The 26633-nt window shown below is 47.9% G+C and overlaps 2 protein-coding genes across 3 annotated transcripts in view; one reads left to right on the plus strand and one right to left on the minus strand.

The window, feature by feature from the left end:
* LOC126544379 (uncharacterized) overlaps positions 1 to 4075 on the minus strand; it is a 143370-nt gene extending 139295 nt beyond the window's left edge. The window contains exon 1 of the mRNA XM_055061764.1: positions 3855 to 4075. Within this exon, the coding sequence (XP_054917739.1) occupies positions 3855 to 4075 (221 nt within the window). The remainder of the gene's footprint in view (positions 1 to 3854) is intronic.
* LOC126544371 (sodium-coupled neutral amino acid transporter 7-like) overlaps positions 4039 to 26633 on the plus strand; it is a 61631-nt gene continuing 39036 nt past the window's right edge. Inside the window, exons 1-2 of one of the 2 annotated variants that reach the window (XM_050191678.3) lie at positions 4039 to 4117; positions 17442 to 17801. In XM_050191678.3, coding sequence (XP_050047635.1) covers positions 17450 to 17801 — 352 coding nt within the window. In that variant the 5' untranslated portion in view covers positions 4039 to 4117; positions 17442 to 17449. Of the gene's footprint in view, positions 4118 to 17163; positions 17383 to 17441; positions 17802 to 26633 lie in introns of those variants that run through there. The other variant, XM_055061759.2, reaches the window with a different exon arrangement.

Below are 26633 nucleotides of genomic sequence, written 5' to 3' on the forward strand. Positions count from 1 at the left end.
GCTTGTCTGCGAGCAGCCCACAAGTTGAACAGGCGGATATCCGGTGCCGGTCGATCGACATCTACCCAGCCGATGGTTGTAGCTTCATTGAGCGCGCTTTGTATGCGGTCAACAAGTAGTGGTGACGAGTCCACAGAGGTATCTTGGAGAACGGCGCGAAATTTGTCCCAGTTGACCACAGAACACTTGCGGCGCAATCGACGGGCCTGCGACGGATGAAGGCCGATGATGATAGGGTGGTGGTCACTACCCCAGCAGTCGGACTCCAGGTGCCACGTGGGAGTGCCGGGACCCGACCACCACGTAAGATCCGGTGCGTATGTTGTACGTCGAGCTTGAGGCACAGCTCGCGTTGCTGAATCGGGATGGTTGAGCAGAACAAACAATGCATCCGCGAAGGCGTCCCGCACACGCCTACCTCGAGGGCTAGAAGTAGGGTACGCCCAATCTGGGTGAGGGGCGTGGAAATCACCACCAACTAAAATAGGACACGCTGGGTATTGGCGATGGACATTCACTAACCAGCCCAGATTAATTCTTGAAGAAGAGCGATGGTGTACTTGAAAGCGCTTACTGCAGTTATTCCTTTAACCCCGCTATACGACCAATTCAGGCTGATACTTGAAAGCAAATATGCAGCCTTAGAACAGACAGATGAAGATGACATTGAGGAGATGATTGACACCGTAACTAGGTTGGCTTCAGAGGCAGCAATTGAAGCGGGAGGCAAGGCACCAAGGCAACCAGTAGGCAAGCTCTCCCAAGTAACAAAGGACATAATAAAGAAACGACAAAGAACGAAAGAGTCCAACTCAAGAGATAAGATAGGATTCGCGGAACTGTCAAAACTGATCAACGAGGACAAAGTAAGGGATATTCGAAATTATAACGCGTGAAAGACTGAGGAAGCCGTAAAAAATGGACAGAGCATGAAATTAGTGCGAAGGAAACTTGGCATAGGACAAACGAAAATGTATGCACTGAAAGATAAGCAGGGTAATATCCTCAGAAATCTCGAAGGTATATAGTAAAAGCAGCGGAAGAATTCTATACTGACCTGTCAATACCCCGAGGAGCCACGATACCTCCATACGAAGCAGTAATGAACAGGTTGCAGAGACTCCTTCTATAACTTGCGATGAGGTTAGAAGGACCTTGCAAGACATGAAACGGGGGAAAGCGGCAGGAGAAAATGGAATAACAGTCGATTTAATCAAAGATGGAGGAGACATAATGTTTGGAAAACTGGCGGCTCTCTATACGAAGTGTCTATCGACTTCAAGGGTCCCAGAAAACTGGAAGAATGCAAACATTATACTAATCCACAAAAAGGGAGACGTTAAAGAATCGGAAAAATGTAGGCCCATTAGCTTACTCCCAGTATTATATAATATATTCACCAAGATAATTTGCAATAGACTAAAGGCAACACTGGACAACCAAGGGAACAGGCTGGCTTCAGGAAGGGATACTCTACAATGGACCACATCCATGTCATTAATCAGGTAATCGAGGAATGCGCAGAGTACAATCAGCCTCTTTATATGGCTTTCATAGATTACGAAAAGGCAGTTGATTCAGTAGAGATACCAGCAGTCATAGAAGCATTACGTAATCAAGGAGTCTTACGTAAATATCTTGGAAAATATCTACAGAGATTCCACAGCTACCTTAATTCTACACACGAAAAGTAGGAAGATACCTATAAAGAAAGGGGTCAGACAAGGAGACACAATCTCTTCAATGCTATTCACTGCGTGCTTGGAAGAGGTACTCAAGCTATTAAAGTGGGAAGGCTTAGGAGTAAGGGTCAACGGTGAATATCTCAGCAACCTTCAGTTTGCATATGTCATTGTTCTGTTCAGCAACATTGGAGACGAGTGAGAACAAATGATTGAGGACCTTAACAGAGAAAGTGTAACAGTAGGGTTGAAGATTAATATGCAGACGACAAAGATAATGATCAATAGCCGGGCAAGGGAACAAGAGTTCAGGATCGCCAGTCTGCTTCTAGAGTCTGTGAAGGAGTACGTTTACCTAGGTCAATTACTCACAGGGGACCCTGAAAATGAAAAGGGAATTCACAGAAGAATAAAAATGGGTTGGAGCGCATACGGCAGACATTGTCAGCTCCTGACAAAAGAAAGAAGAAAAGGAAGATGTACAATCAGTTCATTTTACCGGTGCTGGCATATGGGGCAGAAACTTGGAGACTGACAAAGACGCCAGAGAATAAGTTAAGGACCGCGCAAAGAGCGGTGGAACGAAGAATGCTAGGCATAACGGTAAAAGACAGAAAGATAGCGGTTTGAATCAGAGAGCAAACGGGCATAGCCGATATTCCAATTGACATAATTGAGATAAAAATATGGAGCTGAGCAGGTCATGTAATGCGCAGGTTAGATAACCGTTGGACCATTAGGGTTACAAAATGGGTACCAAGAGAAGGGAAGCGTAGTCGAGGATGGCAGATTAAGACTAGGTTGGGCGATGAAATTAGGAAATTGGCGGGCGCTAGTTGGAATCGGTTGGCGCAGGACAGGGGTAATTAGAGCTCGCAGGGAGAGGCCTTCGTGCTGTAGTGAACATAAAAAAGGCTGATGATGATATGCGTAAAAAAAATGCGATTACGATTTCCTTGCAAAACAGCGCATAACTGCGGTATATAAGCCGTAATCGAATTGCGGCCTAATCGATGCACGAACACGCGTATACGTGGTGTGCACGAGCCTTTCCGTCGTGAAAAACAATGGTCAAATCACCATTGTACAGGTATTGTAGGTTTCACGCGGGAAATTCTGTGCGCTGCATTTGTTGTCGGTTATTCACGCATGTCACTAAAAAACGGAAATCCAGCAACCTGTCGGCATGCGGACGCGCTTGAAAAGTTACGGAATGTATTAACTTCTTAGAGGACCATTGTTCTCCCCATAACCGCTGGCGCTGAATGATCTGTCGAAGTTTTAAGCCGTCTAGGTCATTGCGATTTTAAAGTGCATTGCAACTTCTTCACGAGCAGAACGATACTTCTTATGGCAGACAGAGCACATGATTGTATACCGAGCAATAGTATAGAATGTGTGAATAAGGCGCATAGACTCTAAATGCTCGTTAACATAATTATATGCTTCATCTCGAACTGCCCACTACTGTGGAGGAGCCAAAGAATAATTTTGAGCGATGTTTGGTTTGAAGTGGGGGCCAGATTATGATATATGGCCAGGTTAACAAGATCATGCTTTCACCAACCGCGAACTTTTGCGCGATAGCAATGGACCACATGAAGTAAGAGAACCTATATCAGCGCGCACGAGCGAAGTCCTTCCGGTCTCCTTACATCGCCTTCACGTTTGTGTAAAACCATTATTGCTCGCTACACGTGCATTAACGTATGCAGTGTTACTGCCTTTAGCCACACGTGCTGTTTGGCATCAAGGATACCGCATGTAGCGAATTACAGATGTATATGTATATGTCTGTATACCGTATACCGTGGGTGCGGATGAAACTTTTGTGACACGCAGTGGCTGCGTAATCAGGCGTGCTTGCACGACACGTGCCCTTTATATCTCTCCGAGGCCACGAGAGAGAGCGAGACAGTGAGAGCAGTGCATGACCGCTTCCCCACTGCCCGTCGACAAATGCGTGTAGCAATAATGCAGCAGTGGTCTTCTTCCTGAAGGCGTTGTCAAGTGCGCGATAAGGAGAGCATGTACATGTACTACGCTGAATCTCAGTCGCCCGCAAGACCCATGGCGAAGATGCGGTACTGCGTAGGCGGCTTGCGGTTCCGCGCAGATGTGCCGTGGTGGGACACCGCAGCGTGCGTGGCGTAATGAACGCGCAAATCTGACCTGGAAACCTTTGGCCGGTGGCTCCCGAGACAAAAGGCGACGTAGCCGGGCGTCAGCGCCGTCGAACAATGCCCGCTGCCCTGCTGTCCAGTCTCCCGTGCAATCTTCAGATTGCGTCGCTCGGAGCCGAACGGTGCAGCGAATATGAACGCGCTTCGATGTGGGTTAGCGATAGTGGCCCTGAGATAGACGGCCACTATCTGCGGGAAACAGAGGCGCATGCTGCACTCCCAGCGGCGGACGACACCGACATCTGCAACCGGGTGAGTCGTCGCCAGCGCTTGTTCTGCGAAAGACCATCGTGCTTTTTGCATGCTTGCCCGTCTCTTGCGGCTGATTTTCTCTTCTGGGCGCGTTTTAATTGATTTGGGGGCGGGCGGCATCGCGCTTCGACGCGCTTCGTTCGAGCGCCTCGAAACGCGAACCTGAAAACCTCTTGATCGAAGTGCAGACTGATGCTTGCGGTGCGGTATAGTGCCCGTAATCTATCTAGGATGGCACCGAAAGAACGCGCTCACATCGAGCCGGATCGAGGCGTGCGCGGCAGCTTGTATAGCTGTTCCAGTTTGATGCGACCGACTTCGTCAAGTCTGCAACGTCAGCTCGAACTTTCCGTTTGACAGTGAACACGTTAAAATTTAAATTAAGTTATGGGGTATTTACAAACTAAAACCAGGGTCTGATTATGAGGCACGCCGTGATGGGGGGGGGGGGGCTCGAGATTAATTTTGACCACCTGGTGATTTTTAACGTGCGCTGCAATACACGGTACACGGGTGTTTTTGCATTTCGCCCCCATTGAAATGCGGCCGCTGCGGCTTGGATTTGATCCCGTGCCCTCCCAGGCTTAGCAGCGCGTAACGCCAAGTATACGCACCACCGCGGGTAACCTTCCTGTACACGTCTCCCTTTTCCGCGCCGCTCCTGCGCTCCCCTTGTCAAAAGACAATGACTACGTTAGATCTGCAGGCTCGACCTGTGAGGAAAAGTATGCGCTATGGTATGCGGACCACGGGATGCGCGTGCAAAATTGCATCGGTGCGCCGACTTCTGGCCCTGTGCCTGCTGTCGAGAGTAGCTCTGGAGTGTGTGGGCGCATGCGTATCCCACCATATATCTGACGGCATGTCATGTTGCTTCCCGTGACGACGTGGGCTACGTGTCGGCCGCAGTGCGCGGCCTACTGCCTACCGTCGCGCCTTTTGATGACTCGGCCAGGATGCCTTGCCTCTTAGGGCGATATTCGCTTCCCGACGTGCTGCTGCTACTTCCATAGAATGGAGTGTCAAATCGTTTGGCGCGACAAGAACAGTATGAAAATGGAGGAGGAGGAAAGAGAGAAAGAAGGCAGGGATGTTAACCAGAAATGCGTCTGATTGGCTACCCTACTCTAGGGGATGGGAAAGAGGGAATAGAAAGATGAGGGAGAGAGAGAGAGAGAGAGAGAGGGAGGGGGCCGGGGAGAAAAGACGCGGTGAGCTCGCGCGGACACGCGGAGGGCCTGAGCGAGTCGAAGGCCTTCACACAGGCCAGCCGCCCTCAAGAAAGACAAAAGAGCCTCCCCAGCTTTGTGGGCCGACGCGTGATGGTGACGGTCTTCAAGTAGCATTTACACAGACAACGGCCGATCTTCCGGTCGTCGCAATGCGATATACAGTTTGTCTTTCCGATTGAAATCGATGTGAATGGCACAATAAATGTTCAACGTTATCTTCCACGCCGCAGACGTCGCACGCAGCACTGTCGGCAATTCCAATCAAGTATACTGTACGCCTTTGTGAAAGGCACTCTCAACCAAGGCCGGTGTCTAAGCGATGCCTCACGTCGGTGAAGCCCGGGCGGAGGCCGGAGTTGGAGCGAAGGGTTCAGTTCGTGAAACCTGGTGCGCCTTACATTTGGGGTGTTCCACTCTGTTAAAGAGAGCTTGCGTGCCAGGTAACGAAGCTGCCTTGCAACGTCTGTACTGGGAAAAGGAATGGGAACACTGTGTTGTTCTTGATGTGACTCTCGGGCAGCTTTGTCTGCTAGATCATTTCCACTGACCCCGGAATGGCGAGGTAGCCACTGGAAAAGAATTTCGTGGCCTTTCTATTTGACGTCGCGGTGAAGTTTGAGAATTTCGTACGTTAGCTGTTCGTGAGCGCCACGTCTGAGAACTGAGTGCATGTTTTCTAAAGCCGGGCTCGAGTCGGAAAACATGGCCCATGTGCCAGGACGCTCTGCGTCAATAAATTGAAACGCACTGCAAAGCCGTGAGTTCTGCAGTCGTAGACATCGTGACATGTGACGTCTTAAATTTCAGTCTTATTGTTCTCATCGGTATAAACACAGCACCGCCAGAGCTGATAGATGCAGTCGATCCGTCAGTACGTGGCTCCTGTATCTATCGTACAACAGGAGTAAGCTCAATTGTTTTAGTGCAGATGGTGGTAGGTCTGACTTTTTCTGAAGTCCTGGAATTCCGATGTGTACTTCAGGACGGCACAAACACCTTGGAGGAGACACTGACCTGGCCGAAGTGTGTACCCCGATGTAAGCGAGGCATGATATGCACTAACAGTTCTGCTAAATGACGTGCGGGGTCTTTCCCCGGTGAGTGCGGGGAGGTGGTGGCAAGGGGTCCATGGCAATGTTCCTGACATGTGCACGTATTGTCTCGACTGTGATGTGCGTCGTGATTAAATAATCTTGAGCAGTGGCAGTAGTTCCAGCAGTAGACGTACTGCGTGGTAATCCAAGGCATATCCTCAGTGCTTGGGCCTGAATGCTCTTAATTGTATGCAAATTAGTTTTGCAGGTGTTGCATATAACAGGCAGGCTGTACCGAGGGAACCCGAACAAACAACACCCTATGCAGCTGTAACATTGTGTGGACGCCCCCCAGTCCTTTCCTGCAAGGAACCTGTGCAGATGACAAATAGCAATCCGCTTTTTCACGTGGTTCACGTGAGGAGCCCAGGACAGATCTCTGTCAATGACAACTCCCAAGAAACTGTGACTTCTGCTGGACGATATCACTTGTCCGTTGATTGATGTGCCGTATGCAGATATTGGCTTCCGTGTAAATGCCATGGCAATGCGCACTTTTCCCACGACACCTGCAGTCCTTGTTTACGAAGGTAGCATGATGTCGATGAGACGGCAGTAAGGAGCAAGGCAGTAGTCCAGACGATCGATAATCGATGAGACCAGGACGCGCGAGCCAGATTCACCGCAGTCACTCGGCAAAACTGCGGCGCACATGTGACGAAGCAGGGGAAGCGGCACAGGCGGCGCCGCCATCGGTACGTTTGGTCGACGAGCAGTACACCTCGTTAAGTAACATGACATGCCGGTAGATATGATGCGACGCGCATGCGCACCGTCGCTCGAGCGCTAGTCTCGAAGGCAGTTTGGCACGCGCTTTCGTGGTCCGTATACTTTTGCTCACGGGTATACGCTGTGGATAAAGGCATAACGTTCGCAGTAAAGAGCTTGAAGTTGTGTCCTTGTATGCGGATTTACATAAACTGGCACAAAGAACTCTTCTATGTGTCTAATTCGTTCATGTGTCGTTTTAGACGGGCTATAATTTGGAAGGCCAATGACCAACTCACCGAAACATATGCTTTGTTCGCATAACTGTGTCCCTGCTGATCGTGTACTACTCGGAACATAACACCGTTACACTTGAACGCACACACAACAAACGAGGACATAAGGCAAATGCAACACACAAGCTCGTTTGTTGTGTGCACGCTGCATATCATAATGAATAGCTACGAACTCGACCAACTTTCAGTACCGTTACACTCGAGGTTCCGCACGTAAGGATTACGATTAACACCTTCCACGGTTGCCTATAGTGGCGTTGCACTGGGGACGTATTGTGGGAGTCTGGGACGATGGCTTTCGGCGATAGTAGACAATTATAGTTTAGCGAACACAACTATAGCGTACGCTAAGCAGCGCACGTTTATTACAGCTTTAGTTGCCCTGCGAGATCTTACGAACTCAGAGGCCATATGCCGTCTTCGCGGCTATCTCCCAACTTTATCGATAGGTGGCGCTGATAAATAATAATAATAATAATAATAATAATAATAATAATAATAATAATAATGCCTTTATTTTTCATTCCAAGGATGTAGGAGGCAGAGAGAAAAAGCAAGGTTTCCAGCTTGACGGGCTCTCGCCTCCCCGATACAAATACATGACTTTTAGAAAAAAAGGCACACAGTACAAGCATATGAGCGCAGACGAAAAGGAATATCAGAATGCACGAACAAACGCCAATTTTTACACAAAAATACAAACCCATGACAACAAAGCGATGTGGATAATATGTCGCACATTTCAAACAAAAAGTGGCACGTGGTGATATCTCGAATGTTCCTGTTTGTAACATGTTGGAACATGTTGTTGGTAATGTTGTAGGACATTAGGCAATAAAATAACATGAATTTGGTGGCGCAACTCCCCCCCCCCCCCCATTCCAAAGGGGACGCTCATAACCATCCATCCATCCATCCATCCATCCATCCATACTTTCTCTCGTTAGGCTTCGACTGTTCGAAACGACAAGCGATATCAATATCTCCACAAGGTTATCCATAATAATCTGTCGTCGAAGCGGCCTGAACCTAAGCGAAAGCCGTTTCCAGAGTCATTTGCTACGAACGAAGCGAAATTTTCAAAAGCAAGTGCCAAATTAAATGGCATAGCATACGCTGAACTAAAACTGTCTACTATCGGCTCAGCCATCAGGCGCGCGCTGATTGGCTGGCTGAGAGAAACCGGATGTGCGGATAGGTTGGTTGAGCACTACGTCACGTGAAGGCGATAGTATAGCCGAAAGTGATTGTCCGAGAATACGTCCCCTGCTGAATTCAAGGTCAGGCGGGTTGGCTCCCGGCCACGGCTGTCGCATTCCGATGGAGGCGAAAGGTAAAAACGCTACACTCTAAGAAAAGTTTACACCCTTTGAGTCGTATCTTGCCACACAACGATAAATGTCATCTGTCTTGTCCGCATGTCCTTTCTTTAACGCTGTAAGCCCGGTACTTCCCAGTAACGAACGGCATGCGCGCTATCAGCATGGCATAGCATTGCCGACAGCAAAGTAGCGGGCGAGGCGTTTTCAAGACAGGAAACGCAAGCAAGGCAGGTGAAGATTATAGTTGTGTGGCAGATATACACCCCAAAGGGTGTATATCTACGGCGTACTTCATATACAAACAGATCGTTGCTCTGGCACGTAAAACCCCCGAATTCTATTTCTCTTTTTCTTCTATTTTTTGATCACTTATATATAAGTGACAGGAGTAGCGGAAGAATACGTAAAGAACAACAACAAAGAATTTACCTCTCGCGGTATGTGCAAAGAATTAACAGCGGATATAACTTGGTGTACAAACTGGCGGAGGTGAGCAGTGGCGAGCATGTGAAGGAGGCTTAATCAGTGAGTAACAATGAGGGAATTTATAGCGCCAACGGGAGCGAAAGCAAGTGACGCACGAACGGGGGCCGTTAAGCCGGGCGAAAGGGGCGGAGTGATAACTCGAGAGAAGATGGAGCCGGATTCGTCGGGAGCCGAAAGGACCTGCAGTTGCTAACGGTTCATTCCGGGAAAGAACCACTAAAGCGGCAACCACGCGGAACGCGTTTCAATGCGTATTTGCTTCGCGACGCTTTTCTGGGCCGGCGCGTCCATTTCTGCCCTGCGCACGTCTATGGCGCTCACGCTGGCCATGTGCTGAGGCGTAGCCAAGCGGAGGGGGGGGGGGGGGTAATACCGGGATAAGATAACCGCCGTTCTTCCAATACCACGTGCGCCTCTTCCCGCTTAATTTCTTGCTTTATTTTTTTTGTTTTTCTCACTATAAAGTGTTTTGATAAAGGCTACGTAGCTGGTGTTGTAGCTATACTTTTTGAAAACATTGGGATTATGAGAACTGAAATCCGGTGGTTTACTGCGCATATGGGGAAAGTGGACGAGACTCGGATAAACCTCAATGAGGTTGCTCATGACTTGGTACGAGGACTTGCTAACCGTGACAGTCACAACCGAGCCGTTCACCATCAAGCCAGGGAATCTAGAGATCATTTAATAACATAGAATGACGTTACCAAACATTACTATTTAGGACTCAGACAATTCCCATTGCCACATTCAAAACTCAACAGGGCTCAGGCAGTCTCACTGCGCTTATTGCAAACGGGTACATATCCCACACCGTACACCAATAATAAAATATATCCAGAGAGGGACATTAAGAGGGACTGCAACGATTGTAATGGCATCAGTGGAATCAGACATGCTGGCGGAGTGTCCCGCGACTCTCCCCAACCTCGTTGAAGAATTAAGACTCGGACACTGTCATTTAAAATGCTGTGGGTCTGTCAATAAATTATGTGCATGGTAAATACACCCCGTTCTCACACCCAACTAGCCCAGCAAGACTTTGTCCTTCGTCGACTTCAACTGGAGGTTGAATCGCCGTTCCAACTTTTTTCTCCCATCTTTTCCGCCTTTCCGTTTAAATTACCAAACAACTGAGCGGGCCATCGTACATTACTTGGAACTTGAAATATTGTTGATGGTTACTTCCACCCTCAGGTTCAAGGGCTGTTGGTTCCTTCGGTGCAATAACTTTTACTAACAATAAAGGCTCGTGCAAGTCAAGCGATAAGATTAGAAAGAAGAAAAATAGTGAGCCTGTTGACGACGCCTTTCCCGGCGACAATCGGACAGAGCCTTTCACGTGTAAGGGAAGGCATCTATTAACCGATCTCTTCAGTCGAAGAGGAGCGATCGAGGGCCATGGAACCCATCCGTTAAAAAAACCGTATAGCGCGAAATACTGTATTTATCCCTCTAAACATTGTTACATCTTTATGGGTGTATAAAGGGTGTTCGGTTGTCCCATGACTAACACCCTCACGCTTAAGATGTATCTCTCATGTTTGCCAACATCTTCTGGCGAGTGAAAATGGTGACAGCTTTGACAGATGACACCAAGATCGCATCAAATAGATCTTCAAAGCTGTCGCTGTCACATTCTATTGTTAGATATTTCTGTGCACCCGATGCTGTCAGAATTATTACATTTTTCAAGCACGCTTCTTCTCATCGCAGGTCTAGTTAGAGCAACCGTTGCCACGTTCTATAAAAAAAAAAAAACCTGACGGTATATATATATATAGTTGTGTTACTCATGGGACAAGCAAACACCCTGAAGGACGCAAAAAAATTTAGAGGAATACTTTGCTACGGCGTCACGATTACCGATACTGCCACAAACGTTGTTTCAACAGTACACAACCCCTCAAGCACGCGCACAAGTATCCTTTTTTTTTTTTTTTTTTTGCTGCCAAAGGTTAGGCCATTCACTATCGCCTCCAACAACAGCTGTGTAGCGTGGCGTGCACTGTTGGTCGCGTCCTCGCCTTTCGCGTCCCAATGACGTCCGCTTACACAGGTTCGACAACGCGGCTGGTGACTAATTTCCTTTCCTTGTTCGTACAGCACGTTTGTTGCTGCACGAACGTTCTTCGCTAGAAGCTCTTTGTCAGAGAAGCCCGCGCGACATGCGGCGCGCTTAGCCCATGCTGCACCGAACTGCGCAAACAGAAGGACGAGACGACTCGGCCCAGTTCGATAAAACTTCTCGTGAACAATGTTTCTCATTTTCGTGTTCGGGGCGGAGCCCTCCGATGCGACCGGTCGCGCTTTCGGTAAACCTAACGACGGCACGGTATAGGTGTACCTAGAAGCCGCGCATGCGTATATGACACCTGAAACGGGGGCAGCAGCGATAGCGGCAGAGCGGTAACACGTAACGCCGACTGCAGAAAGCTTCAGTGTCCAGCCATTGTGATAATCGCGTTGCCGCTTCGACCACGTGCAAGCTTTGTAGGTGCTAAGCCGCGACGCGCATCCGTCTGGCGCGGCTTAGCTAGCATACGCGATAAGCTGACTGGTGGTCGGGATGCTATAGCAGTAACGGTATACAGGCTGATAATTTTTAAGTTTTATGGAATGTTTAAAAAAAATAGCCTGTTGCTGATAACCTAACTACATTGCTTGACCTAGATTATTCAGAGGGGCGGACATTATTTGCACGAGGAATCAGAACACATATTTAACTAATTAACAAAAATCCACTCATAAATTTTGAATTAATTCATCATCATCAGCAGCAGCAGCAGCCTATTTTATGTCAACTGCAGGACTAAGGCTTCTCCTCTCCCTGCGATCTCCAATCACCCCCCTCCTGCGCGCACCGATTCCAACCTAGCGCCTGCGTATTTCTTAATTTCATCATCCCACCTAGTCTTCTGCCGTCCTCGACTGCGCTTCCCTTCTCTTGGCATTCATTTTTATAACCTGTAATCTATAATGAATAAATCAATTTCAATCCTAATGGTCCACCGGTTATCTAACCTGCGCATTACGTGACCTGCCCAGCTCCATTTCTTTCTCTTAATGTCAATCAGAATATCGGCTATGCCCGTCTGCTCTCTGATCCACACCGCTAACTTCCTTTCTCTTAACGTTATGCCTAACATTCATCGTTCCATCGCTCTTTGCGCGGTCCTTAACTTGTTTTCGAGCTTGTTTGTCAGTCTCCAAGTCTCTGCCCCATATGACAGCACCGGTAAAATGCACTGATTATACACCTTCCTTTTCAATGATAATGGTAAGCTTCCAGTCAGGATCTGACAATGTCTACCGAATGCGCTCCAACCCATGTTGAATTAATTACTTTACGGCGTTTGCTGGAATTTAACAATTGTAGCCGGTGATCTTGCAAGGCGTAGCCACTTCGAAGAAATTTCCAGAGTGACGTCACGTTTAGAGATATGCGCCATGAAATTTGCCATAAAAGTCAACTGTTGTTCCACTTACTGGAAGTAACTGGAACGTCCATGTATTTCATTGCACATTTTGGGACATACCTCTTAACCTATCGTCTTGAAGATTCATTTCAAGTTGATACGTCCGCAAGCTCACCGGCTACAATTCGTAAATTGAAATATGTGCCGTAAATTAATTAATGAAGCAGTTAATTAGTGATTTCCTTGTACTTACTTAAACATGTGTTCCGATTTCTCCTGCTAGTAATGTCCGTCTCTTCGAGTAATCCAGATCAAGGACAAGAATTTTTTTTTTTCAACGTGGCCTGTGGGAAGGCTTGTACTTCAATTTCGCCTTGAATCGGTCTGTATATCAGCGACTGCCCAGCTTGATTGTTTAGCACCTGAATTTATTCCCTTGTTTGCTGCGAGCTTACTGCACGATATGGTCTCTGAGGGGTAAATGCGAACTTCACACACGTGACAGATGCAAGGTAGCAATAAGCTTTCGGCTCTATGGAGTGAAGTTTTCTATAGACATGTTTTCTTTTAGGCTGCTCTGTGGCGTCGCGTTTCTTTTTTTGCCTATACTGCAAATAAAAAGAACATATAACAGGGCGACACAATACCCTGTGCTAATAGGATCCCGCAGCCGTACTGTAGCCATTACCTGTTTCAAACGATCGAGGAGAGCTTTGCTTTCAAGCTTATTGTAAGTCTATAAAAAGGTCAGCCTTTCTAAGCTTCGCGCTTCTATCGCGCACGTAACACGGGGGGAGGGGTCTTATCCTCGTAAGTGCATTCCGCTCCGGTTGATGTTTGTCCTTTTATTCTCCCTATCTCTAACCTCTGTTACGGGTGAACAGGATGCCGCTCCAGGATGCCAAGAAGGAACATTTGCTCGAGGTTGAAATATATGAACCTGCGGCAGAATACACGTGAGCATAGTTTCACACTGACAATGCTAAGACAGAAATACTGCGCCCGGTGTCTGTGTGCTACTCCCGCTGCTGCTGTTCAGCCAGCGCGGGAAGGATTGGCAATACAGGGGTTTGCCTGCACTTCACCCTTCCGGCATCGAACCAACTTGTTTATTTTTATACAAAGCTTCTTCAAGGTCGCTTCTTATTGCAAGTTCGTTATTGCCCCATGACTTTCCGCCGAGGAATTTGAGGAGGTGTATTATTTTCACTAACCTCTTCTTTAGGTATGAAACGTGAGGGCTCCATGATAGGTCGCGGTCGATAATTACCCCTAAAAAGTGGTGTTTCCGTGCGTTTGCAATTGATTTCCCATTGACACTTACAGAGTAAGGTCTCATTGCCTTCCGAGTGAATGTAACAAGGCAGCATTTCTCTGAAGACAGCTTTAAGTTCTGTTTTCGCAAGTACAGTGATGTTAACGTAGCTGCCTTTTCTAGCCTTGCTCGTACCTGCAGTCGTGTTACAGCAGACGCCCAGAAGCAGGTGTCGTCAGCATAGATTGATACTTGAACTGTGTTGGGCAAGCACCTGACTAGGCCAACGAGCATTATAGGTTGAATAGCGTCGGGCTCAACACCGCGCCTTGCGGTACTCCACGGAATGTTTGGTGTTGAATCGTGGCGCCATACTCGATCATCACTAAGAAAGTCCTGTCAAACTAAGAATTGCATAGCTACTGAAAATTACGGCCACCGATTCCGGCTTCAATCAGAGCCTCTATAATGCATAATGTGCTATATTATCATAGGCTCCTTTTATGTCAAGGAACAATGCTGCAGTGAGTCGTTTCAGACGTTTTTGATGTTGAACAAACGTGACCAAATCGATGACATTATCTGTGGATGAGCGCCCACGCCGGAAGTCAGCCATAGCATCTGGGTACACGTTGCAATTTTCTAGGTACCATTCCAGGCGAGTCAAAATCATTCTTTCCATTATTTTCCCTATGCAACTGGTCAGAGCGATGGGGCGGTACGATGGCAAGTCTAACGGTGATTTACCAGGTTTGAGAAGTGGAACCAAGCGGCTGCATTTCCATTCACGTGGAACCAAACCGTTGCGCCAAGACTCGTAATGGTTGAGCAGCACGAGTCGTGCTTTCTGCCCAAGGCTGCCGAGCGCCGCGTGTAGTAACGCCGTCAGTAACGTCGTCCGGCTCAGATGAAGAAGAGCGCCGGCAAGTCGCTAGTGCCGCCTCAAGCTCCTCCGCCGAAATCATTGCATCCATGCGGGAGTCCCGAGGCATAGGAGTGACACATCGTGTAAGTGCGCGTTGGTGCTGCAAGCTGGCAAGTCTTGAGCAAAATTCTTCATCATTCTCAATCTCTCCTCGACCTTGGTGCAAAGCGAGAGATTTGAAATGAACACGCTGTTACGGTGTTACGCCAAGTGCACGCGCTGTTCTCCATATTTGAGATAAGCGCTGACGTTAACTGTCTTAAAGAAACGTTGCGAGGCTAGGACGCAACACAACGGGCACCATTAAACAACAAAAAGATTTGCCGAAACCATCGACGATGATTGTCAATGTAAGCGCACGTTATGACGCGCGTACGGAAAGAAAGGCTCTCACCTCAACGGGTGTGAGATAGCCGGAGCTTGAGAGTGACAAGAGACCAGGACGAGGTTGCACCTTGAGGCGTTGAAGTACACTAATCTCTCTGCCGATCTTGCCACTCCCCCCACTCCCCAACTCACTTGCTCTCCCAGGAGCCGTTGTAACAACAACAACAACAACAACAAAAAAGTTCGCTTTCAGTGACTCCTACTGCTTTAAACTCATTTAGTCCGACAGCACCAGGAAACATCCTAACGCCAGCGTAAGACACGTCCGAGAGCCTTAACAGCTATAATAGTGCATGTCTTATATGGTGGGATCATTTTTAAGTTTTACAGAATGTTTTAAAATTACCTGCGGCAAATAGCTTACTTCTATAGTCCTTGAGCTGTATTAATCAACGAGGCGGACATTACTTGTACGATAAATCGAAACACACGAACTTAATTAATTAACTTCTTAAGCAATTACTTTACGGGACATAATGCAATTTACGAATTGTAGCCGGTGAGCCTGCAAGACATATTCGCTTAGAACAAATTTTGAGGATACCATGGGTTTCGAGATATGCGCCATGAAACTAGCGGCAAAAATGCGCCTTTCTACTTAATTTCTTAATGACGCTTTTTTTTTACATTGAATCACAAAAGTAACTAGAACGTCCATGTATTTCATCACACATTTTGACAATGAATATCTCGAAACTGGTGCTATGCTGAAAATTAATGCCAAGTGGATACGCCTTCCAATCTCGCCGGCTACAATTAGTAAATTGCAATATGTGCTGTGAAGTAATTAATTAAACAGTTAATTAAACAATGCTTGTCAACTCATTGATTACCTGTTTCGATTTCGCGTGCAAGTAATGTTCGCCTCGTTGAATAATGAAGCTGAAGGACTAGAACTAAACTATCTGCCACCGGCATTTTTTTTTTAATTTTGGAAAACCTAAACATGATCACCCGGTATATCGTTGCTTGTAACTGTGAGGTGGTTCTCTCCACAATCCTGCGACCAAAGTAAGCAGTTACTGTTAACAATGTCGCGATGATTTCTCTTCTACCACGAGACAAGAACACAGTCTTGTTATTTTGTTAAATCGGATTTGGCTCAAAAGCGGTTATGCTGCTCCAGAGAGGAATTGTGGTACTGAGAGCAGCTACGTCACCTGCGATAAGGCTGTGGTACAGCACTGCGAATTCGGTCGCCTTTCTTTAAGACCCCTCTTTCGTCCTGTCGTAAGAAGTAACGTGATGACAATGCTTTGCGGCAGTGTGCCGGTAAGCTCGTCCCCAATCTAGCCGTGAAGTCTTGCGACTTTCATTACGGTAACTAGATCTTGTCTTCGACTTTTTGAGCGTATCGTAAAAGTTTCGTGCATATAATACAAGATGTTCTATCCTGGATTTCGGCCCGCCAAATTGGCCTTCCGCATTATATTTCGGTACCAACTTTCTAGGCGCTTAAATGCTTTATTGAACGCTGTTCTGTCGAGTGCAGGCTCCGATGTCTTAGTGCGTGTCAGAAGTGTCGTAAACATTAGGCAACCGTTGTATGCTGCGGCATTGTCGAGCACGTATACCTGTCGATAAGCATGGCTTGATTCTGTACGGTAAGGGCCGCGAGAGCACTGACGGGAGCATGCGAGGGTACTATCACGGCGCGACGGAACCGAGACCGTGGCTTGCTAGAATACGATGCAACAATTACGCCAATAAACTCTCAATGCCCGCGCTGCATTTCACAATGACCAGCCAACGGCAACCGGGTACAGCGCAGACAAAACTGCGCGCGGGCCGCGATGGAACACGATCTGCCGTGTGGTCGATTTTATCGGTCCTCGGCTTGACTAATCTAGACAGCGCCGATAGCCGCTGCGCGCGCCGAAAGCTAGTTGGCGGCAAACAGACGAGGGCGAGGAGGGATGCGGGATCACACCGGCGGTGACGCTGGATTCATCCAGAGCGGCGGCGGCCGGGTTTACCAGATGCCCTTGACTTACGCCGCAGTCTACTGCGCAAGCGCCGTACGATCACCGCGCGAACGATTCGGCTTTTTCGCGACAAAGCTCAGGAGGCAGGGAACGGGAGTGCAGTCCGTCGAGTGAAGCAGACGAAAGGCAACTCGCGTCGTCCCGCCGAGTTCGCAGGTCCGCCCTGCTGGTCGAGTGTGCGGCCGTTGAGAAAGTGGTCGTTTTCGTTCTACCAGGTGCCCCCATGGCCTCGCGCCGCAGAAGTATGGTCAGCTTCAGCGAGGCGTTCGCCTCGACAGCGACCACCGGGGTGCCTGCTGTCCCTCCGGGCGCCTACTACCGGCATGGCCCCGGCGGCAACTTCATCCAGGACAGCTTCCACAGTTCCACCGACTTTCCCACGTATATCGTGTGGCAGACGCTGTCCACCGACCTGTCTGAGCGCATGCGCCAGGGCTCGGTGCGTCTCAGCCGGACCAACACGCTCGAGTATGCGCCCATCACCGAGGAGAACGGCGAGAAAGCGCCGCTGTTGAATGCACTGGACGACGCGGGCTTCTCTGAGTCCACAATCTCTACGCCCGCCATTCAGCCAGGTGGGTGGGTCTGTGCTCAAGGATGAGTGCCTCGATCGCCACTGTTTTATTGCGGATGCTGAGCTGTTGCTGTGCAGGCAAGTGTGGCAAGGGCAAGAACCACTGCTCTAAGATTGTTTCTTGCCCAAGCATTAGATAGCCTCCGGAGAGTAAATTCTGCCAGAAAGTTTCGCTATGCTGCAATGCTATTCAGAATCTGCTAGCGTTGTTAGCCCGATACTCGCTTGGCTTCAGTGTTTGGGCTAGTTGGTGGGACCTAACTTGGGATGCTGCGCAGAATAGACGGCACAAAGACTAACGCACACCAGGAGGCCGCCTGTGAGGTCTTTGTGAATTATTTTAGTGTTCTGCGCTGCATCCGCTAGAGAGCCGGATACTCGTTCGTAAATACCGCAAATCAGCTTCCTTTCGCCTATGAATCTGTGTATCGGCGATTCGTACGACTAGCTTCCTTGCAAAACAGGGAGTCTTGCGCAGTGGCGAAGGAGTAAAGCCACGATGGCGACAATATTTGCGTTTCGGCTGCTTGGAATTTAAGGATTCCTTGCGAGGTTTGGTCATTGCAACTAGACAAGCGCGGGGCGTATATCCCGTGGTGATGGTCGTGTTTGCAAAGTGTTACACCGATGTGCGCCGCGAAAACAGCTGGAAATTCAAACGAGATGGGTGAGGTCACACGAGATGGGTGAGGTCACACGCGTCGCCCATCGTGTCACACGCGGGGCTCCTGCAGCCGCGCAAATAGCCAGCGCCAGTACGAGCTACTCGGGGATTCCCGTGCAGAGCAGTATGTGAAACAACTGTTCAAGTTCACCGCACAGCAAGACGAGATAAAGAGGAAAGGAGGCCGGGCTCACGACTACAGGATGGGTCCTCGAAATGGGAGAAGGCAGGAGACTAACGTCGCTTGCGGGTGCTGGTCGAGGCAACGGGAGAGCCCAAAGCCACCTAGATAGCACAAGGCCTATCCGGCTCTGCTTTATGACGTCATGCTAACAGGGCCGACTGCTATAGAATCTAATGGGAATGCTGCCGAGTAAGTCACGGTAATTTTGCCGTCGCCGCTTTCGTCACGCCGGGCTAGGCAATGGAAGTCTCGGCCCTCTTAGCATGGCGTCCTAAAGCAGATGCTACAGACCTTGTGATATCTGGGCGGCGTTGGAGAGCCTCTGCTGCGGGCAGGGTAGCGTTTCATTTACTTCTATCTCCGCTGCTACTGAACCGTTATTCAAAATTCCTGCGGCAGAATGCGCCCTGGATGGCACTTTACAACTTGTAGTGTATAACCCAACTTCCCTACTGTGCTTTGTTCAGGGGCCATTTAAAGGTGCTTTATGCGCGTACGCCGACTTCACGGCGATACAAACGATTATACAATTGTGTAGAATATATAAAAACTTCGTATTATACAATGCGCACACCGATCTTGCTCGAAACACGCGAACTTTCCTCTGTTCCGTTTTCGGAAAAAAGTTTAATGCCTCCGCAGTTTGGAGGCAGCAGGGCGACGCTGTTTTTGCGGCATGTGGCACAGAATGTCCGCCTTGAATGTTGACGAAATTTTAATATATCCCTTGAATCAAGCGCACAATAAATTGAGGGAATGTAGTGAATTGATGATTCGACTGATGTCTTTGGGCTAACTAGATTATCTGTGGTAAATTAACCAATTTCTACTAATTGCACTTTGAGGTTTGAGTAGCGCGCCGTTTCACACCTGTCGGACTTTAAAAATGAAGGCTTCGTAAGAACAAACACTTAGACCACAGCCAAACGTATCGATGAAACATTGCCGCAATAAAGGGAGCTTTGTGGGGAACATTCTGAAGTTATTTGAAATATGTGCGTGTATTGGGGGGTGTCTTAAGGTTCTCCCTATTGCCGTCGGATCCCTTAAGAGAGAGAGATGGAAAGGCAAGGAAGTTAACCAGATATCAGTCTCCTGTTTGCTACCCTACACTGAGATTGGGATGTAGGGGTTAGAAAGAGGACAGAGGAAAAGGTTTAAAATAAAACACACGCACGCGCGCACACACACACAGGGCTTTCCAGTTACAGATGTTCGCAAAGGCCGGTAGATCCCTTAACATACTCCTTCGAGTAGTGTCAAACTTTTGAATTAACGTAAAGAAAGACCAAGTTATGCCTGCCACTTTCCACACACATACGGGATACTCTAAGTTTATAATCAACTGTTGAAACCTTACGCGTTGCCAGAAGTAATAATTTGAAAACGTTGTTAAAACGTCGACAACGTGGGCTTACGGACACAATGTAAACAACCTTTTCTCACCTTCTCTATGCTTTCAGCTATTCTTGTCCTGTTAATTCCATAACCTCTCCTCCTCTGCTCGCTGCCATTCACACGTCAAGCCGCTCCATCCATAAAGTTAGTGCAATCAGCAGCAATTTCCTTTAACCACTTACTACTCGCGGAGGCTGTTGCAAGAGCGCTGAGAAAAGTTCTTCCTGAGCTGGAGCCTCGAAGTCTGCTTCGCTTGAATTGAGCTGCGATTCTGCAAGGCCCCACAAGTATGGCCGGGGTTTCTTCATATGAGCAATGTCGGCGTAGCCGCTGCGATTTCGCTTGCGGCTGATCATCGGCGTCAGACAGCGCCTACTATACCGAGCGGCCCAGCTAAAGTTACCCAAGCTGTTCAACGAAAACAATGATCAAAATACAATGCAGCACACAATTATAAGACCTACGGTGTTCTGCCGAATACCGTAGCTCTTATAGAGGTATCTTGAACCTTGCTTTTAAAAACCTTTTATTACATATATTTTTTGTCGTAGAACCGCTTGGCTAACCTTAGCTGGTGTACCATAAACGTAGTAACGGTGCCGCGGGCACACATGGAGTTATTGAGCGTGTTTCAACTCCATTAGTGACGGTGGTACTAAAAATGGAGTACGAAACCCTCAGTTTTTTCTTAAGATTGGTTGTCTGAGCCTCCGAGCGACCATTCGTGGTGTGGTTTAATTCCATTTCCAGTTCAAGAGGTTCCGGTGACAGTGAGTGTTGCCAGAGACGATCTGCTTGATATGCGTATTTATTTTGGGGCATGTGGCAGTTGTCACTGGCGTATGGCACTTTCTTTTGCTTTCATTTTCTTACTTTTCGGCATTCTAGGCGATGTACTTCCGCGTATCCGTGCGTAACACTAGCGTGTTTTGGCTGCAGTAGATTTGATAACGCATTTTCTGTTTTCGTTTTGCCTTGGGATGTACTACGTGCGATAGCGTGTGTTTTCCTAAGCGGCAGCTCCGGTTGCAACCGACCAGCGACTGCTCAGCACCGCCGGTGATCTTGCGTGTGAGGCCCCATCTCCAAGCAAATATTCTTAACTGGTTTAGTCCCGTACGCGTCAAGACAAACTTGTTCGTGGTCCACTGCGCACTTTCGCAGGGCTGGTAGCACAAAGCCATATTAGACAGCATGGTCGCTGCTGTTAGTTTATTCAGCGCCAGCGTAGTCCGTGTACTTTAAAAGCAATTTTAGCCCGTGATGGCGGCTTCGCTCCAGCGGAGCCTGCGAAGTGGCTTTCTTTCTTCTATTGTCACCGTAGTAGGCGGCTGGCATCGCAGCAAGAGCGTATATCATGGTATACGCTCTTGCTGAGATTACAAGTGCAAATACAAAATTACAAGTGCCGGCACTGACGGCACTTGTAAGTTTACGAAGCATATAGTGTTCGGTCATAAAGTCGAGGAAATGCCTGGCGCCATATTTTTTTTCTCGGCCTTTTTTAAGGTACATCCCAGCTCCGAATTACTTCACGAGTGCCGGCTGTGAATCAGACTCGAGCGATTTACGCCAATCGCCAGCTAATTGTGCTTTCCTTACCGACGCCCGCTGGTGTCGTTCGATCGTCAAGTGCACTTCCATTTAGGGCGAAGTGCACATTGAAGTATTTCGGAGAGTTCGTCTTATCTGGATAGGCTTAATCTAAAAAAAAGTCTTGATGTATTGGTTAATCAGGATAATTATGGTAATCGAAACTTTTTTTTTTAGTAATTCTCATCACTCGTAGCACTTTCGCCCGTATAGAAGCGAAGTGGGGCAGCAGCAAGCGCATGTTACCAACTTGTTCGAGCAAGCAATCACTGACATTTCATTTCTTTGGTGGTAACACTAGCCGATAGGTGTGGTGCTTTGAAAAATTGCAGCATGATTCAGCCATGTTACGATACTCGTGAAAATTTGTTTCGGGTACTTCGCGAGCAACGCTTCTTGTCAGCTGCGAGTTGTATGAGCGTTTGTTTTGCCTGCAGCATTCGCTAAAGTTCATTTTTCTAACGTCACGTAAAAGAAACCAGTGCTTCTTGCCGGTGCCAACGCGTTTAGTGAGGAGGCTAATGGAGGAGACTAAAGTGATGGCAGTGGTGACTGCCCCTTACTTGAGAACCTTAGCCTCTGGATACGTTTTGTTTGCATGATGGCCTGGGTCTAGGTGTCCTTGCACTATACGAGTACAGATGATTGCGTTTTGAAATACATTACGGTAAACAGAGTTTAGGGCCTTTTACTGCTGGCGACGCGTAAAAATTGAGCCTTCTAACCGGACAAAGCATTGAGGCAAATTAAAAGCATAATGACAGCGAGAAAGAAAAAAGTGAAGTCGCACTTATAACGTAGGGTCACTGGAACAGGTAAAGAAACTCCAAGATTGACTTTAGAAGATACAGAGAAAGAATAAAATTGTCAAATACACGCAGTGCAATCTTTTTTTATTCATTTTTTGTCGCGTTTCGTATACTTTCTGAACGGCAGCATATCGAACCGATTGGCCTTCGTCATGTTGTTTCTGCACATGACAAACTTGGCGCTATGCATGGTGAGGCGTTGCATGCTTTGTACTTTTACGAAATTACCGCTGTGGGGTGTACATTAGCATATCGGGTCCGTCGCACCACTCACGAATCGAAAGTCTGCATAAAACTGATCTAAGCCATCTGGCATGTAATCTTATGTGCTGTGATTGTGCGCTCCAGTGCTAGTAACGAGAATACGACGAATGCTCACTTCTGCCTTTATATATGCCTAAGCTTTCTTTTCTTGTTAGCTCATATTCTTTCTTGTCAACTTTTTCTCTTGTTCTCTTTTCTGACCTATTCGTCCCTCGGGCATGTTTTCATGTTAGGCGCCGAGTATATATACGCAAAGTATCGTGTATTGGCGGTCACGCACGCTGGTAAACTCTCGTGCAATAACGATGACGTAGCACCCCTTACTTTCAGCTAAGGCACGTGGCAGAACAGTTAGATCATGCCAAGGCGTTTTGACGTCATATTGTAGCTCACTATAGTACTTCGGGCACCATTCCTCTTCTCTACTATGGTATTTTCGTTCCTTTATACCTTATGCTCGTGGCAGTAGGGCCAGAAGCAGCGATGTGCTTCTGTCCTTTTTTTCGCCATGTTTGCCGTGGCGAGGCAACGCGTAAGCTGCGGACAAAGACGGGCACATAATTTGAGATAAAGTGTTCCGCGGATTTCTAAGGCGGACAGCTGAGCTGGCAGCAACCTAGGCATTCGATACAATTCCAGCGTTTGGGGCGGATATAGAACACTTCAGGACAACGACACGAGAATCCGATGTCAACGTGTCCATCGGAAATTCACATGATCAACTGAGCACGTGGTCCAATGCGAAAGGGAATACCTAGTCGACACTAAAACGGCTACTGCCGAAGTACGAGCCGGAATGCTTGTGCATGTGAAGTATTTATAGTTGAAAAATGTCACGTGGTACTTTTGGTTTCACATTAAAAGCAAGGGTATTAAGCGGTCTGGTACGCAAATCATGTGCTTCCAACCATGTTTGTTCACCGCGTACCTTAGAAAGCTTACAAAAAGAAGTCTTGACGAAACACGCATTGTTTTTTCTGTCGGGTAAAAGTCTCAATACGAGCGAGCGCTTGAGGTTTGTCTTCTGTGAGTTATCTTTCTGTACCCCCAACCGCAAATGCAGCTAAACAGCTTGCATTGTTTTAAAGAGGATGAACTTCGCTCGCTGTTATCTCAAAATTTGCCGCTGCTAACGCCGACGTTGCTTTTGCGCCAAGGTTCTGCCCAGCAAGCACTATTGGTCAGACAATGCAGCGTTTGGCGGGCGACGGTCAGTATAGATGGCCCTTCATTAAATTGCTGGCAATGCACTGCAAGACAGTTGAGCTAAAGAAGTCACTAACGGTCGATCCTTTCGTTTCGGCAAACCATATGCCCTATTTACTTGCCGCATACTTGAAACGCGATTTCGTCCGTCATAACACAATTCCATCCATCGAGAAACTACGGGAACGACGACTATAGAAAAGAACGTCGGAGACATCTGGCACTACGTTTCTTTTGTTGGGCAGTGTACTTCAGGTGGAATTGCGTTTTTGTTTTGTATTGGTACTTACTGTACACAATTTTGTAAGATGTGGAAACGAGCATTCACCACCCCTGCAGGTTAAAGATTTTACAATGGTCCTACAATACAATACAATAGTAGTTGTGGGCAATTAGTACAATAGTACTAATTCATCCGCAAACCTCCATTGCGGCGTCTCTCATAGGTCCATAGAGGTTTGCGACGTGCAATCCCATGTTCTGAAGTGCAGCTAAGGAGTTTTATCTCGAGCACGACCCACACCAGCAGGTTAGGGGCACGTCCTAATGACACATTCCCGCAGTGTTGGAAATGTGAATTTATTGCGTCTAACTGTTTGTTTGTTTTTCCTTCTGATTGGGTGTCTCATGACAGGTTTCGTAAGAGACTTTCAGAACGCATAATGAGTAATCAGTATGAGCGAGACGGAGACTGCTGTAACGAAAGGTTCGCTTAATTGACCACGTGGTTACGTTACCACGTATTTCAACGATGCCAAAAAACTGACGCGTCGCAGTCGAGACTTTTTTTTCGGCGGCTCATTAGTATATAGTGGCAGACGTCAGTAAACGTCTTATGATCACTATGCTAATTGTTTACTTTCCCCATTAACGTTATATACCTTTAGGGCACATGCTGCAGTCAACACTTCAGGGGCAAGTATTTCTTGTGGGCAAGTTTTATACTCGACGGTTTCAGCTAGTGTAGCAAATGTGTGTCGACGGAAGAACAGACAGCAAAAACTAAGGCACAAATAAGCGCAGTTGTTAGCTGACGCAGACTTACGCTTCGTTAGTATGTTTTACGTCACGTCTTTTGTCCACCTGCGTTTGCCGCTTCTTTTCAATGGCCTTGGCGCCACGCATTTCTACTTGAATGTAGGGATTGAGTTTTTCGCCATCCACTTATTTGGAATGCGACAGGCATTTACCGACATGTATCTCCCTCGGAAAATTCGGCACTTATTGGCACCCATATTTTTTTACAGTGCCGCTTATTCGGCAGTCCCCAATCCGGCACATGGCGGTTTAAACCGAATTCATAAAATTGAGAATGTCTGGTTTTTGGAATTTTATCGGTAAAAACTGAACTACTGCCCCTATACTTGCATGCGTATTCTCTGGAGTGCCTTCAATTGCCGGTTGCATAAGCTGGACCCCCTGCGACGGCTACAACTGCCATCTAACCTTTCCCGCGGCGAAACTACCTCGCTGTGCCGCTTGTGACCGGTAGTGGCGTTCACTAACGCTTAACCTATTGTACTACCATCGTACGGGAATGGCCGCTAGCCCAATGTGCGACTCCTGTTGGTGCGAGGGTACCATCGAGCACCTATTGTGTATCTGTCCTCGCTTACGATGCACAACCCCTCTCTCAGGACCACTTTAAACCGGCTCGACTCGAGACTGTTCTGAGACAAAGCTACTCGGCCCGTGGCTACACCCGCCACTGGCACAAAAAGCTATTCGTGCACTAGTACACTAGAAGTGCACCGTTTTGAGAGACCGCTTATGTTGTCTCTGTGCATCCCCCCATGTGCGCCCAGTGCTCACTCTCTGCCTCTTCTATTCCGCCTTGTCCTTACCCCCAGTGTAGGGTAGCAGCCGGGCGCTCGTCTGGTTGACCTCCCTGCCTTGCTTTCTTAAGGCTAGCACCATGGTTCGATATATTCGTCCGCGAACTTGCGGCGAAAACGCATTCCAGTCAATTTATCATAAAGTGTTCTTTAAGAGCGTTGGGTCAATTAAGGGGCGCCTAAACCAGCTCTAATATCCTCTCTGGGCTTGTCCAATCCTTTCTTCACACGTAGTGATGCCAGTATAGGTCGTGCACGTGACGTAACCAGGGTAAAAGCTGTCAAATGGTCTCTATTTGTCTTTATCCGAGGGGGACGTCAGTTCCGGTCCGTCCGCCAGCACGACTTTGCCACGTCTCTTCCTCGTCGTCTCGCTTGCCTGTGGTGCACAATCTACTTCTCGTGTATATCGTATTCAACGCTGCGCGTGCGACGGCGATTGCGTGTAGCCGAAAAGCGGGGAGTGCTGATAAGTGGGAGTGGTGTTTTCAAAGAGCGCCACAATGAAATTCGGCGCTGAAGTAGTGCCCACGTGTTTAACGTGACGTACGTGAGCGAGGAGAGCGCCAGTGGGGGAAGGTATAGCAAAGGCGAGAGAGAAACCGCGGGTGTTTTTTGGAGCCCTGTAACACAGCGTGGAACGGCCAGTATACTCGGTGGCACATTTTGGGGACGAATGCCTGGAAGCTGATATTTTCAACCACACATGCCTTGACTCCCTGACCAGCTTCGTGTGCCCTGAGGCTATCTAAAGCTTGCTCGAATATGTAGTACATTTCAGCGATTATCGCACAATCTCTCATTCCTGCCGGCGCAAATAATGCCACCTAAAAATAAAGCTCCTTATCTCTGCACTGCGCACTGTTTTCAACAAATATCA

Source organism: Dermacentor andersoni, chromosome 1 (genome assembly GCF_023375885.2).
Source record: "Dermacentor andersoni chromosome 1, qqDerAnde1_hic_scaffold, whole genome shotgun sequence".
In the NCBI taxonomy this organism is placed as follows: domain Eukaryota; kingdom Metazoa; phylum Arthropoda; class Arachnida; order Ixodida; family Ixodidae; genus Dermacentor; species Dermacentor andersoni.